Source organism: Parasteatoda tepidariorum, chromosome 2, assembly GCF_043381705.1.
Source record: "Parasteatoda tepidariorum isolate YZ-2023 chromosome 2, CAS_Ptep_4.0, whole genome shotgun sequence".
Taxonomy (NCBI): domain Eukaryota; kingdom Metazoa; phylum Arthropoda; class Arachnida; order Araneae; family Theridiidae; genus Parasteatoda; species Parasteatoda tepidariorum.
Window position 1 is genome coordinate 92,977,634 of NC_092205.1, and position 16,411 is coordinate 92,994,044.

Below are 16,411 nucleotides of genomic sequence, written 5' to 3' on the forward strand. Positions count from 1 at the left end.
GATCAAACACTTCGTTTGTTTATTTGTGGCTTGAAGTTAGGCTCGCAGAAAATGCCGTTCATGGGTTAAATTTAGTAGGAATAACACAACCTGTGACGTAGGCTATAGTATACCCAATTACATTATGACGCATTCACAAACATTATTAATACAAATACATTTTCCCGGGCGAGACGATGAGGCAACCACAATCACTTCCACTGGTTCAAGAGGTCCACGAGGGAAAATGCACAATATTACCGTGATTACAGAGCACGGAAGCGAGTGGAGCAGGAGAAAAGAGTCGTTGAATAAAACTAGTGATCCTTCTACGACTGCTGATTCTTCTACAATTAACGTCGCAGGTTGCGAAGTTTAACTTCTTCCGAGCGGAGGGACTCCACGCACTATTTTTTTTTTAAATTATTCCCCCGCTTTTTTTCCTGTTTCCCATATTTTTTAAAATTTATTTTTTTATAAAATGTTCTACTATAACTTTTGTCAAAGATTATTATTTTAATAGCGATATTTTGATAAAAAAAAACAGTTTGAAGTTTTAAACAGCCTATATTAACCGCTTCCCTGATTATCCCGAGTTAACTCGGGTACGTATATATTGCAAATATTTATCATCCCGAGAAAACTCGGGATGATAAATCTACATTTTGTTTTATGACGTTTTTACTCGGTCGGAAGCAAATAACATAATCTGCTGTGATTGGAAGTTTGCCAATGTTTGTGAGTTTTGATGTTGGACTGTGGGACTATAGTTCGTTCACCAGGAGTTGGCACTTGGCTCCACCTCCTCGGACGCAGAGTTCATTTCAGCGCGGGAGTAAGAAGAGAAACACCTCCGCTCTTGAAATTGAGACAACCCTTAATGCGTGCCAAACACAAACATTGTTCTTTTTCAGTCACCTACTTCGCTTTATCATCTGCTATTATACCTTTTCTTTCTCTAGCTGGTTAAATATATTTTAAATTTAAATACAGCTGTTTTCCCAGCAAAATGTCTCAAAAAGGACAAACTATTCACTCAAAAGAGAGAAATATCATAAGAAATGGAGCGAAATATCATCAAATATATTAAATATTTAATGTTAAAAAAATGCAGATAAAGTTTGCGAAATAAATATTTCTGCCATACGATCGCCAAATAGCAGCCTTGTTCAGGATTGCTCACAACCATCTCCCAAAAATAGCGAAATAGTATCGTCGCATACCACGTGATGAAGGCGGAGCCAAGTGCCAACTCCTGGTGAACGAACTATACACACGCGTTTTGTGCAATTGTATATACGATGGTTTCTGAATTTACATAGCAATAAGAGTTTTAAACAAAATGGCGAATTCCTTCACTGATGTTTGAAAAGTATCACTTTGTGTGGTCCCTTGTTTTAAGAAATATCATACAAAGACTAATATTTAACTTTTTTCATTTCCCCGAAATAACTCGGGATAATAAGCTAATTTTAAATTAAATGTTTCTTACACATAAAAGAAATTCAAATTTCAACTAAAAACTTGTACATTATGTTTTGTTTTAGCTCCTTGTATTTTTTAATAAAATAAAAAAAATATGTTGATTTTTTGCATTTTTTTAAAATAATTGGTAATGGAAGTTGTTAAAAATTTTCTTTTTAACTTCGATGCGCAATGTCACCTATATATATATATTTTAATTATTACCCCATTTCGCATATTTTTGAAATTTTATTTTTTATAAATAGTTCTTCTGGAACTTTTATCAAAGATTATTTTTTTACTAGCCTTATTTTGATAAAAACAGTTCGAAGTGTTAAACAGACTCTATTAAAGTGAAAATATTCACATTTGTTTTAATATTTTAAAAGCCACTTCAATATAATAAAATTTATGTGTGTTTTTTTCCCATTCTTTTTAGTATTCGAATGTGTTAATGATAGTGAAAGTTGCCAAAATACTTCCTGTTCCCATGTTTGTCTCACAGAAACTTGTGTTCAGGCTGGTGAGTGAAATTTTAACATTTTGATCTGTTTTTTCAGAGTCCTTAAGATTTTCACATAATCTGTGTATTATACATAAACGTTTTCAGCACGTCATGTATCATTCATGTTACCTACATGAAATTCTTAAAACCGATGACATTTCGTTTCCCTTGATGGCCACAAAAAAGTTGAACTTACTTGAGTTATAAGTTGGACAGAAAAGAAAATGTGAATGCAAACAAGTCATAGCAAATTATTCGATATACTGTCGGACTTCTATTTAACGAACTTCCATTTAGAGATTTTCTCTATTTTGTCATTTTTTTCAATGAACCAAGAACATTTTGGAAATTTCTTCGTAAAATAATTTCCAAATAGCGAAGTGAATTTTCTATTTAACGAACTTTTCGTTGAGATCAACTTTCCCAAAATATTTCGGAACATTTCAAACTTGTTAACGCATTTTATGGAGGAAATGACTTTGAATTGATTTTCTAAGCCACTTAACTTTTAGAGAACGCAATTAAATCCCTTTTTGTTCACATTTCAAACGAAGAACTTAGACAAAAGTTATGTTATCAATGGCAACTAAACTCAGCAATGCAAGTGGTAATGTGTGATTACAATTACTTTTATAATAAATGCAGCTGCAATAACAAATAATAATAAATGCAGCGGACATTTACCACATCGACTATTTGATTGCTGACATTCACCGTTGAAAGTCGACGTTCTCTTGATTTCGGTCATTCACGGGACCATATATAAATCAAATTGTAATAGATAAAGATCGAATGAAATGTTTATACAAAGTTTCTCAGCATGTTAACGTAATTTTTAAAAACCTCACTTTAGAAAGAGTTCCTATAAATTACAAAACTAGAAAAAAAAATGCATCAAATGAGCGAAAAAAGTAGTGTCAAGGGGGCGAGAGCACCGAGCAAGTTTGGGGCCCCGGATGGAGCATATAACATTATTTTATCAATAAATCATTATGCAATTGCACGTTTCTGTATATTGTATAACTATAATTTATTTTTAATGATGCTGAATAATTATAATGTATTCAGTAAATATATTATTTATATATAATAACAAGTATATAAAAGAAAATATATAATAGCAAATATATAAAAGCAAATACATAATATTATTTTATTAATAACTCAAAATAGCATTATTTTATTAATAAATCATTATGCAATTACATGTTTCTGTATATTATATAACTATAATTTATTTTTAATGATGCTGAATAATTATAATGTATTCAGTAAATATATTTTTTATACATAATAGCAAATATATAAAAGAAAATATATAATAGCAAATATATAAATGCGAAATTACTTTCTATCATTTGTACACTTAGATTTTAATCGTTTCTTTCTTCTTTTTATTTATTTTTTCCTTTTGTTGTTTTGCCTTGCGTTTAAAATTTTTACCAATTTCTCGTTTTTTTTAAGATAGCAATATTTTTTTAACTAATTTTTTCAGAAAATGTTCGAATTCAATTCCACGACATTTTTAATAATTATCATTGAAATAGTGTGACTTTAGAGCATTGTGTGAATGAAGCTAGACGTAAGAGAATACTTAAGAGCATGGAAATTATTAGATTATGATTCCACATTATTCTGTTCCAGCTGCAGAGTTGCTGAGGAATATGGATTCGAATGTTTCTCCGTGTGATGACTTCTATCAGTATGCATGCGGTAGATGGTCACAGCATCATGAACTGCCAAGTGACAGATCCTACTACGACACATTCTCACTAATGAAAGATGAACTCAAATCCAAGCTTCGTGGTAAGACAATCATTCATTTTCTTACTTGGAAGACGAATAAGCCTGGTTAGTATGGGCCCGTGTCCAGGAGGTCGTGAGTTGGATCCCGGCAGTCCGAAGGCTCCCCGTGTAGTAAATGTTGACTACTGCACGTTTAATCTGTCAGATCACAATGTCTACCACTCTCCACATAAAAATCAATACCCCTGGAGGTACTGAATTGGAGATTGGTCGTTCTCTGGTTGAGGTAAAAATTACGATCTATGGATGAATGCAAGGATGTATGACTGGGTCAGTCCTATGAATGGGCTGTGGTACGTGGCTGAAGTCGTATTCTTGGCCATAGATGGGGGCATATATATCTATATTGAAACTTTTGACATTATCCTTTTATTTATTTGAACACAAGTTTTCGCTGATATATTATTTTCTTAATGTGGTAAGTTAAAATCCGAACTAAAACTTTGACGTTAGCGCATGCGCGCTTCCATTGGATAACCTCCCCCCAAACACTTCTATATTAGTTGGCTTTAAGTATCTGGATGTAAGATGTTTTGTTTGTCTGCTTGTTAATTGTAGACCTTTGTTAATGTTGTTTTGCCAATAAAATATGTTATTAATTAGTGCTGGTATTATCCTGGACCTCTTAAACAGTGACATTTAATGTGGCCTTTCGTTTTGTATCTTGAAATATATATATTTAATTATATGTTTTTTTTCTATTAAGATTCTGTTACTCACATAATTACTTGTATAATAGATTTATTCCAATAATAATCATTTATAATAAGTAATTTATGAGCTTTGGCTGCATTCGACATAAATTCGGTTCCCCATGATGGCTAGTTGTTCTTTACACTTTTTACACTTTGAACTGACCGTACAGTGATAACATTAAATATGCTCAGTAACTAACGGAGCATGGATGTGATGTGAGATAACCATGTGAGGTTTTAAAAGTTTTCCTCAGCAAGAAAAAGCGAATTCGGGTCAGTTCCATTTTCTGCTTCAACGTTTGATTCAGCAGTTCCCACAATTTTTTTTTTATTTACATGTAATTTTATAATTATATGAAATTTAAAATAAGGAATTTTATTTCGCTATGTAAATCGGTAATTTAATGATCGACTTTAAGGAAAGTAATATTTTTCTTCTTTTTTTTGCAGAATTATTAGAAGATCCTATTAGTGAAGAAGACAACAATGCTACAATAAGTGCGAAACATCTTTATGCATCCTGTATGAATGAAAGTAAGATTTCTCTCACTGTTTCGCTGCACACTAAATTACTGTGTTGCTTTAAAAAAAATTAGTGTCTCCATTATCTTCTACTACCTTCTTGCTGAGAACGGCAATGTACTACTCAGAATTATTAATAAATATGTGAAAAATTTAACATTTGCTGTAAACGGCGGGCAGTGTTTCCTTGCATTTTGAACTGAATTTTGAACTTTTCCATGAACTGAATTTTAAACTTGCATTTTGAACTGAAAAATCGTTCAAATTTACTACAACCTTAATGTGGTGCAGAGGTGAATTATAGTATCGTAATTCTTAAACTCGTCACTGTGGTTTAACTTGAATGTATAGATGATTTAATTTAACTGTATACATGATTTAATTTAACAACCTTAATAAGTTTGCAACAAATTTACACTTTACAGAAGGTTCAAGAAACATATATCCGCTCGCTGAGTGCTTATAGTGATTACATTAAACCATATTTTTCCTGTTGCATTTGTGAAAAAGATAATACGGGTATTTCCAGCCTTATGACTTTGATTCATGAAGTTAGTATGCCACAAATTTTTCAGTGTAAAAAGCTGGACTGAAATATAAAATATAGTAATAAAACCACGCCTGGAATCTGGAGCTTCAATATTTGGAGGATACTAGAATAGGAGCACGGTTTTCATTCAATTTATGCTCCTTTTGGTGTTAGTTTTGTGCATGGTTAATAAACATTTATCATGCTTAAATTATTGATTTCCCAGTTCTACAATGCTAAAGAAAATATTCTGCATTGTTCTGCTGTCACGAGAATTCCTCCAAACATCAGACGCGTGCGCTGACGGTTACTATGGTTACAGAGATAAATCACTCCGAAAAGATAGGGGTTAGCGATTTGGATTTGATTTAAGTTGGCGGAGTGTTGTTATTTCTTCAACTATCCCTACTTCAAATGGTTTTACTTCAGTTTTCATAGAAGTTCAGTCTGAAGAAGTTCTCGTGGTAGCAGAACAGTAAAAATAATGGCATTGTCATATATTTTTTCCTTTATTATTAGGAGCAATAGAGAGTCTGAAAGAAGAACCTTTGATCGTGCTCTTAGAAGAATTAGGTGGATGGCCAGTCATTAGCTCAAATTGGTCAGAGGAGAATTTCGACTGGGTTTATGAAATAGCCAAATTAAGGCAATACAATAATGACATACTTCTTGCCCAGTGGGTCGGACCGGACGGCAAGAACTCGTCAATAAATATTATACAGGTAAGATTTATTCGCAAAAAATTTGTAAAGCCTTTTATACATATACAGGCATATGAAACTCATTCTTTTTGAAAATACTAAAGGAAAGCTTCAAATAAAGTATATGAATAGTATCAATTAAAATTTTGGGCTAATTAAACATCTGGGTTTTTATTTGAGTAAATTCATAAGCAATTTCGGTCGAACATTTTAACTTTAAGTTCACAGAAAAGGGATTCTTCATATTAAGGGTTAAAATTGAATGGGTTAGGGGAATCTAAGAAAAAACCACATTTCCAAATTGTTCGAGCGAGTGTTTTTTAAATTAAAAAACAAAAAGATTTGTATTTGAAAAACGAGATGATTCTTAGTATTCAGCTGTTGAAATTTTAGCCTATCAATATATTGGCCCGCAATTATGAAACTGTGAGGTAACTTTTCGCCTTCTTTTCTCTTTATTAAAACTTAGTTGGAGAGGTTGATGGAAGCCTACTTCTAAATAAACGATACATTTGTTTTCATATCGTTTGAATGTGGCCGAGCTCTCTGTACTCTTTCTTTTAATACCCAAGGTAAGACTGCCACGTATTTTTGATCTCGATAAGAAAAGATGAACAGAACTGGTACGTCCTTCTCCTACCTTCCACTGTACAACCAACAAGGCACAAAAGATTTAATGTTCACCTTGCTGCGTATTGCGTATAAACGTTAGTTGCTAAATCAACTGCCAGAGCAGAACTCACGATCTCCATCCCAGCACTACTGGTGTTACCACTTGTGCTACCGGATTAATGGCATTTGCTTGATTTGACTTGATATGAGGTGATTTAGGATCCCTGTCCACTCTGTCATCTGAGTTGAGTCAGCACCTCCTAGAAGAAAGAAGGCCTCAGCACGGATCAATTTAGTGGTCCAACGTAACGAACATAAACTGCGCAGCGGATGATAAATAGGAAAGATGTCACTACGTTTGGACTACTAAGCTGCGCAGTGGTGGTTAATACGAAAGATGTCATTACGTTTGGACTACTAAAGGATCACACTTCTTGTTTGTGGTAAACCGTGCTGAGGCCTTCTCCTTTCTAGGAGGTGTTGCTTGAGCCCTAGGGCGACTGAGACTAATTGGCATATAAACGCGGAAGAACTGAGACAGTTGGTGACTGGAATAGCTTTCAGTTATAACTAATTGAATAGTGAGTTTAATAACAAATAGTAGTAAAATTCAAGTTAAAGATCTATTTTATGAAAAACTGTATTAAAAATCTATTGCTTAATATAAAAATTAAAGAATCTAACTCGATCAGACATTAAAGTTTTTTTAATAAATATTTTAAATGGTAGATACTTTAATTTGAAATCTCAGTTTGAGTATTGTTTTGTACATTGGCAGATTGATCAAGCAGACATGGGTCTGCCCAGCAGAGAGTACTATGTACAGGGTACGCAGCAGTTGGACGCCTATTACCGATTCATGGTGGACATTGCCCAGTTGTTAGGAGCACCCCTTGAACAGGCCGAGACAGATATGAGGGATGCTTTGGAACTTGAAATGCAGCTCGCAAACGTAAGTAGAATATTTACAATGTCAATATAGGAACGTCATTATTAAAATTTAAAAATAGCAATTTTACCTTTCTTGTTGCTATAATCCGAAAAATAACTCTAAAGAATGCTTTTAGAATTTTGCACCAGCTTTATAACTATTTTGATAACTTTCATGTATTTTTTTTAGATAAATGTTCTTTTTTAATCAAGGGGCTTCAGAGCTTTAACATTAAAAAGTATTTAAAAAAGAAAAGAAATATTTCAGATAATACATTTCAAGAGGACAACACTTACTGAGGGCTGTCGTATATCAGCACAATATGTTACCGACAACGAACAGAATCCGGCATACTATAGAATATTAGGTATAGGATAAAAACTTTGTGAAGATAATAAAAATAAAACCCTCTGTCAAAATCCCCGAATAAAAATATTTCAGTTGTTGAAATTGCGTATTGTCGTATGCAATTTAAATTTCTGAAATTTATTGAGTTATAGTTTAGAATGATAATAATTAATATAATCACATAGGTAATAAATATCTTTCATCCGTATATTTATTGGTTTATTTGTACAACATACATTGGTTGGCTTGCGTGCTCAATTAAGATTTATAAATAGTATTTGTCAAGTAGAAAGATAGTACTAGACAGAGAAGGAAAGCATGAAGATACAGAGTAACAGCGGGATTCGAACCAGCTACCTTTATGCTTCGCACAGCGTTTGGTGGGTGATACCGGCTCGTCCAGGAAGGTTCCTTTTAGATTAATTTGTACAATATTTATGTTCATGTTACGAAATTTCGAAAATCGATCAGCAAAGTAGGATGCAGGTAGGTATTTTATTTACGTTGCACTAGCGTTGCACTATGAGGTATTGACGACAGTCTGGGAGACATCCCAGAGGGTTATCCCGAAGACATGCCATCGCAATTTTGATCTCCTGCAGAGGAGATGACTCCCCTGCTTTGGTAGCCAAACCTGAGCACGAAGTCGAGCACTTTAAGGTAGAACAGCTCAACGAGGACCTCACCCTCGGTCCTTAAGCAGGCTGATCGCCAGCAAAGTATGAAATAATATATGTTTCACAGGTTTATCGTAATAATGGATTATGCTAATTAAGGCTTGGATTCTGGCAACAGTTGGGAACCAGTTAATGCGTCTGGTTTTTTAATCATCCGATTTCATAACATTTCGAAGTTTTTTCGTTATAATATGTAACTAAAATATTGTTTTTATATTTAACTTGATGTAATTCAACTTGATGCAAAAATTGAAAAAATATCCTTACGGCGAAATATTTAAAGTAGTCTATGAATCGATTTTTAACTCACTTAAAATAAAAACGGAAGACAGGAAAAATAAATTTTTTAGAGAACAATTCATAAAATGCTTTTCCAGCAAGCGTTAATGGGATCGAATCAATAATATCATAAATAAACGTTTAAATCAAGTAAATTTCCCGACTCATGAAATGATTATGAACTAGCTTTCAAACTTAATTCTAATTTTGTAACAATAGTAGTAATTTAAGTACTGCAAGCAATAAATTTAAATGTTACATTTCTTCGTAAAATAAATATTTTGTTTTATTAAAGGTTTTTATTTGTGAAGTTTATGATATTTTTAATTCTTTCTAGAATAAAATTTCCTATGATTAAGACTGCTTAAATATTCCAATACTCAAATACTGAAACAATTCTCTATCAATATTGTCAATATTCTCTATCAATATCTCTATCAATTTCATTAAAATGTGCTACTGCAACACCCATCCTCAATTCAGTAGCAAAAATGCTTTATCAAATTAGATATATTTCATTTCTGCCTGTGATTTTCTGCCTGTGATTTATGATTTTTTTGTATTCAAAAACTTTTTTTTACCGATAATCAGTTCGGTTTTATTAAATATAGAGCATCGCAATGCACTTTTAAAATTCACAAATTTCATTTACAGAAGCATCAATAATAATAATGAACTTATATAAAATGTTTTATCAAATTATCCACAGATTTTAATTCCGCGTTCATTCTCTAAATTAATCGAATACTTAATGCCAAATCGACTTTACGATCTTTTGTGTTTAACAAATTTTATATATTTAACAAATTTTAATATCAAATCATGGACAGATTCCAATTCTTCCTTTATTCTCTAAATAAATCCGAAAATTTAATGTAAAATCGAATTTATGATTTTTTTTGTATTCAACAAATTTATTTTTTGCAGATAACCAGTTTTGTTTCATTAAAAATAGAAGCACTGCCGATGCACTTTTAAAATTCACAAATTTCATTTACACAAGCATCAATAATAATAATAAAACTCTAATCATTTTTTTCCCAGTTATTTATTTCTAAAGCATTCCATAAAGTAAATCATTCAATTTTAATTCAAAATCTAAATCATGTTGAAATAAAAGGTAATATTTAATATTTAAGTCATACTTATCTATTAGACAACAAAGTATAAAAATTATCTATGATTTTAGTAATTTCATTTCAATCACGAAGGGTGTTCCTCAAGTCTCCATTTGAGACATTAATTTTTTTTAATTTTTATTTTATCAACGATTTTTGCAAGTTAAAATGATTCTATCCGGCTATAATTATGTTCTGATAAAAATACCTTTCCGTCATAAATTGAACTATATTTAATTAAAATAGGTTATTGTTTTCATCAAATAATATTGATTTAAATTTAAACAAGACCAAATACTTGTAATACAGCTTAACGAATACAAATTTTAATTTCGAACCTAAATTTCATTCGCTCCAATGCAATGCATTTTTAAACTGTTCCTGTTACTCTTTACAATCTGAAAATACTATTAAATACTTTGGTTTGTATATTATTTGCAATTTTGAATGGACACATGTCAATGAAAATTCTAAATAAAACCCGTTTTGTACTTTTTAAGTTTTATTACCTTAAAAAGAAAATTTCTAATGATTCTTTTCACTATCCTTTAATATTCTTGGTTTTGTTTTGTTATTAACTATAATATTTTGAATTAATCTAGAATTACTATCACACTTAATTATAAATCCTAATCCTGGAATTTTCTACCAATCCACTACAATGCATTTTTCCTAATTATTTTGTATGTTTTCCAAAGTAAATTACTTTGTAAATTAAAAGGAAAAGAAAAAAAGACGTCCTACTACAATCTTTGAACTTCCAACTAAACTCAAAGAAATTTACCGAAAACATTTTCTTTATTTGGCTCCGAAATTATACAATAATTTGCCATTGAAATTGCAGTCAATAAACGGTCATCATCATCTTAAGTCTGTTTTTATTTAGGTTTTTATTAGAAATTGACAATATTGATTTTTATTTCCATATCTGGAAATAAAATTGCGAAAAAAAGATTTGAAAAAAAAAAGTGAAAGATACTTTCTTCAATTTCAGTGTGACCAGAATTTGAATTTTCTAGTATAATATTTTGATTTTAATTTTTTATAATATATTTTTTTATTTGTTTATTAATTTTAATGTTATTTATTGTATCAAATTTTCTCTTGTGCTTAAATTTTTTAATTGCAAATTTATTATAGTCTTTATTTATACATTTTTTAATACTTCAAAAATTTTAATTTTTTCTCCAACTTAATGTAACTTGTAAGTTCATGAACTTAAATGTAACTTGCAAGTTCATTGAATTTTGAATTTGATGTATATGTTATTTGTTTATGAATCGTTTATACTTCTGTTCGGAAATGTTAATTTCAAATAAATATAAGTTTCCACTAGTACTGATTTTGTAACCTTTTACTGGCCAAGGCAATTTTAATTTTTAGTTGAAAATTAATTTAAATAAAATTTGTTTATTTATTGCATAGGCATTCTATAGAACACTAATAAAATACCTAGTCCTTCTATATAATAACTAGGCAAAGTATTTTCATAATTTGTTAAACAAAATGTCAGTTATTTAGTAAAACGTTGGCATTTCATGCATTAGCAACATCATATATATGAATAATATTTAAATTATTTTATTTAAATTACCACCAAAATATGGTAATATGTTTTAAAATGTTAATTTGCTTCAGATTTCTGTCTTTGAAAAATACATAAAGTTTCAAAATGATGAAAGATTCATTTTCATCTTCGGAAATTAATTATAATGTATTTCAATCTGTTTCCGTCAAAGTTAATTGCAAATAAAGTTTGAGCCAAAACATTTAATTTCGTTTTCGAATTTTTAAAAATTATTAATGCATTTACCATTCTAGTTTTCGTAGTTTGTTTCTTCATTTGAATATTTTGTAACATATTTCTAAGTTTCCCACATTCTAAACGAATTAAATAAATTAAAAAAAAAATATTATGACAACCTTGAAGGTAAAATCATCAGAACAAAATGACCTAGATTTTTAAAAGGAATATTTTCTTTCAAATCTAGAGAGAAGAAAATGAAGACATTTTCTCAATTTTCTTTTTGTCTAACCTTATTCTCTTTTGTTATTGGTGCAAATTTCAGCTTTTCAACTAAAACCAGCTATTATTTAAGTTAGTAAATAGCGAAAAAATAATATTTTAATGAAGTTTGTAAGCTAAGGGGAAAAATTATTAATTTAAAATATTCAACACAGAACTGTTCTTTATTCAATTCAGAAGACATGTCAGATAGAAGTTTTAAATTAACACTTTTGTATTTTATTTCAGTATTTTAGAGAAACGGTTACCAAATGGTGTTCCGTGGAACTCTAGGGGTCCATGGGGGAGGCTCCATAAGTTATTACATTTAATAAAAAGTTATGAAACTTCTGATTACATTTAAATCCAACCTATAATTGTTAATTTATTTAATCTTTTGGTTACTAGATGTAGAACAAGGATTTTTTACAAACTTTAATTGTTGAACATAAAATCAATTTTAAAATTATTAATGATGAAACAATGAAAAATCTTTATTCCGCTAATTGAATATTTCAAAAATAGTCCTTTGTAGGTTATAACGTTCAAAATCACTTTAACTTTAATTTTAATGTGGGGGTTCCGCCGAAAGAAAGCTGACAATTTCGGGTTCCGCAATTTAAAAAAATGGGAACTGCTATTTTAGAGATAGAAACTTTGATATTTATTATAACCTGTGATGCCTTTTCTTTTCTTTTGCTTTTCTTCTTTGTTTTGCTTTTTTTTTAATTGCTTTTATTTTAAATTGTTAAAGTGATGCATTATGATTTTAATACATGATGCGTCACTTTATAATTATTTGTTCATAAAACCGTTACTGTAGCGAAATATTTAGTAATTATATTTTTATTTTTAATTATAAGCCTTTATGAATGAAAGATAATATCTATTTATGTATTTAACTCAAGTTGTTTGTGTGTGAGAAAATGTGATTTACTAATAGTGATTATTTTAGTAGTTATTATTTATATGAGGGAATAATTATTTCTGAATTGCTTTTTATATAATTCGATGTTTTTATGATACGAAACTAAAAAAAATTATTCAGGAAGCATATTTTTACTATCAGAATATTGTACGTATAACCAAATATTAGTATGTAGATGAAATTTATTATAATTAAGACCGTTCGAAAAAACAGAGTGGTAGAAAGTTGATTCCCAATTGAACTATTAATTTATAATTGACATTTTGTATTGCATTATTAGTGATTGATATTTGAAATGTAAATCTTCCTTGAATACGTCTTAATAATGAGCCAAAAGAAAAATTTTATAAAGTGTTGTTGATTTATTTGTTGCTCTTTTAATAGATTTTTACACTTTCAGGTGCAAGTATCGTTTCCGATACGATCTGAGGAAAATTAAAAAGTAGTGACAAATGTTTCAGATGCTGCTCAATTTCTTATTTACGCTTTAATTTTAAGAAATAATTTGTAAATTTTTATGTTGAGAGATGTATTTTTTTAATTACCCTATAATTTCTAGAAATTAAAAATGCGTGAAACTGCTTTAATTTCATTAAATTTTTCTACCACTTATCAAAATTTTCCAAATCGTTGCGATCATGATAATAAGAAATATTATAATGAGAAATTTTAAAAAATAGGGAAAAAAATAATAGTTCCTGTTTAACCAAATTTTAATTCAACCACTAACTATTTAATTTTTTATTGATTATTAAAAAATATTATAGAAAACGTATTACATCCTTGAAATTATATTACAATTAAAACGTAATACAGGGAACGTAGCGTTTTTAAGAAGTGCTTAAAGGTGCTTATTTTTGATTTACATATTTTAGAAGCTCTTAAAGGTGCTTTTTTTATTTGGGGTTTGTAAATTCGGGGGTTGCTGCTTAATTTTCTATCTTTTAAAAAGAGATTTTTTCTTTGAAGTGTTGATTGTCGTTCTAAATTTCAAAAAATGCCTGATTTTCCCAATTTTCTCTGCTATATTTATCAGAAACTAGTTATTTTATCATGATTATGTGAAGTTTGTGAAATTGTTTTTCAATTTTAATGAATTTATGTTCATAAATTTAGAGCTTTAAACTATAGGAATAAAATTATTAATGCACAGATCCTAATTATGATTTATTTTTTTGGAAAGTGATTAAAAATATTTTTTGAGTGTTTAAAAAGTACTTAAAAGGTGCTTATTATTATTTGAAAAATCTGGTTACGCACCCTGTAATAGATATAGCAAATTCATCGAATTATATAGCAGTCATTTGAAAGTTTCCAGAATGGGACTAAGAAAGTTGGGGAAACTTAATTTTATTTTTTTTATATACAAAAACGCTATAATAATGTAACTATTTCAACTTTCTACGATATAACAATTTATGTTCTTTTAGTTCACTATCATAAATGAAGAGCATCGGGATTTTTTCTAAAATTTATAACTACGTACACTTCTTACAAAATGGTTTTTCATACTGTAAAATTTTATAACTTCCTGTTTCATGAATGCATTTTATGTTCTTTTAGTTCACTATACCCAGTGAAGAGCGTCGGAATTATACGGCAATATATTACAAAACTATGCTAGCCGAGCTACAGGAGAAGATTCCACTGGTGAGATTTTATAATAATTTATAAAATAAATACTGTTTTATCAGATAAAATTTGTCTGATAAATAGACGTAACTTAAGCGTTAACCCTTTTGAAGGCCGTGGTAAGTATACTTACCACCACGTTTTATCACTTTTAATTTAGGTTTCCATTTTTCAATAACTTCAGCTTTCTTGAAGTGAGTTTGAATAAAATTGGTAACCATTTGTCACTTTTAAAAAACGTATAAAAGTTATAAAATACATAATTCCTTTTGAAGTTTGTAGCATTTAAAGAATTTATATAATAAATAAAGAAAAATAAAGGTCAGTAAGTTCCTAATAGGTCATGTTAAATACATTTACCACCAAAAAAATGGCATTTTTATAATGGTTAACTAAACGAGTTTTTTTTTATATCAATTACCGTTCTTAAAACAATTTTAATTCCAAAAATACTTTAATTTACCTTTACTAGAAATAAAGGGCCCGTTAAAGGGTTAAGTGTCATCATTTTTCCTGAGAATCATATCGTAGAATTTTATTTAAAAAAATCCTTCATAACAGACAGGCTTAAACAATTAATAGAGTATGTAAACTTAATATCACAGCGTAAACAACTAAACAAATATTTTATATTCTCGAAAAAATAAATATACTGGTAGCAAATGTAATGAATTAATTTAATAATAAATTAGAATTAGAAAGAATCTTGTTAGTAATTGCGTATGAATAATAAGTATGAATATGCTACCAGTTTAATACCACAGGAAAAAGTATACCGCGAAAGCTTCAAATACTGGTAAATATAACCAGTTCTTTCAACTGGGCACCTGGGACAACTTGCTGATCTGTACAAGAGTAGAACAAAATTATGGAAATACTTCTATACTATTCATTTTTCCAAATTTTCTTTCACGAAATACTTCGAGAATCATTTTATAACTTTAGAAGCGTTTAGGTTATGCGATTTGTCACACATATCAATGAAGTTTAAATCTTTTAGACGTTTGAAGGAATACGTACGATAAATTACGAACAAAAAGAGTGGTTTTGAAAAAAAAAACTAATTTTTTGCCTATCACTTTACTACTATAACTACAGAAATATTCGATAAAATTAAATAAAAAATTTTTGAGTAATTTTTAATTAATAACAAAAATATCATTTTAAAATTTAAAAAAAGAATTGTTAAAAATTGAACGAGCCTTGAACTCTATATAATAATTGGCTTTAAACTCTGATGCACGTATAAAAATCTGAAATCTACTTCGTGAAAAGTATTTAAAATTAAGTGATTGCGATATCCGACAAATTTTTATTTGCTTTGCAGAATAACATACTATTAAGCGAATATTTTTTGTAGACGAATCAAATAGTCGGGAAAACTTCATTTTCTTTGTAGTTTACGACAATTACAACTGCTTTGTTACGAATGTAGTTAACTACAACTAATTTTTTTTAAATGTAGTAACTGCAAACTACTTTGCAAATGTAGTTAACTGCAACTAATTTTTTTTAAATGTAGTAACTGCAAACTACTTTGCAAATGTAGTTAACTGCAACTACTTTTTTTTTTAAATGTAGTAACTGCAAACCTGTTTGCAAATGTAGTTAGCTACAACTACTTTTTTTTAAATGTAGTAACTGCAAACTACTTTGCAAATGTAGTTAACTACAACTACT

General features: G+C 29.5%; 1 protein-coding gene across 1 annotated transcript in view; it reads left to right on the plus strand.

Moving 5' to 3' along the window:
• Positions 1-14,773, plus strand: part of LOC122271724 (neprilysin-1-like) — a 51,655-nt gene extending 36,882 nt beyond the window's left edge. Inside the window, exons 3-8 of the mRNA XM_043053990.2 lie at positions 1,833-1,966; positions 3,593-3,754; positions 4,900-4,983; positions 6,020-6,222; positions 7,592-7,765; positions 14,663-14,773. Of these exons, the coding sequence (XP_042909924.2) occupies positions 1,855-1,966; positions 3,593-3,754; positions 4,900-4,983; positions 6,020-6,222; positions 7,592-7,765; positions 14,663-14,773 (846 nt within the window). The 5' untranslated portion in view covers positions 1,833-1,854. The remainder of the gene's footprint in view (positions 1-1,832; positions 1,967-3,592; positions 3,755-4,899; positions 4,984-6,019; positions 6,223-7,591; positions 7,766-14,662) is intronic.
• The last annotated feature ends 1,638 nt before the right edge of the window (positions 14,774-16,411 follow it).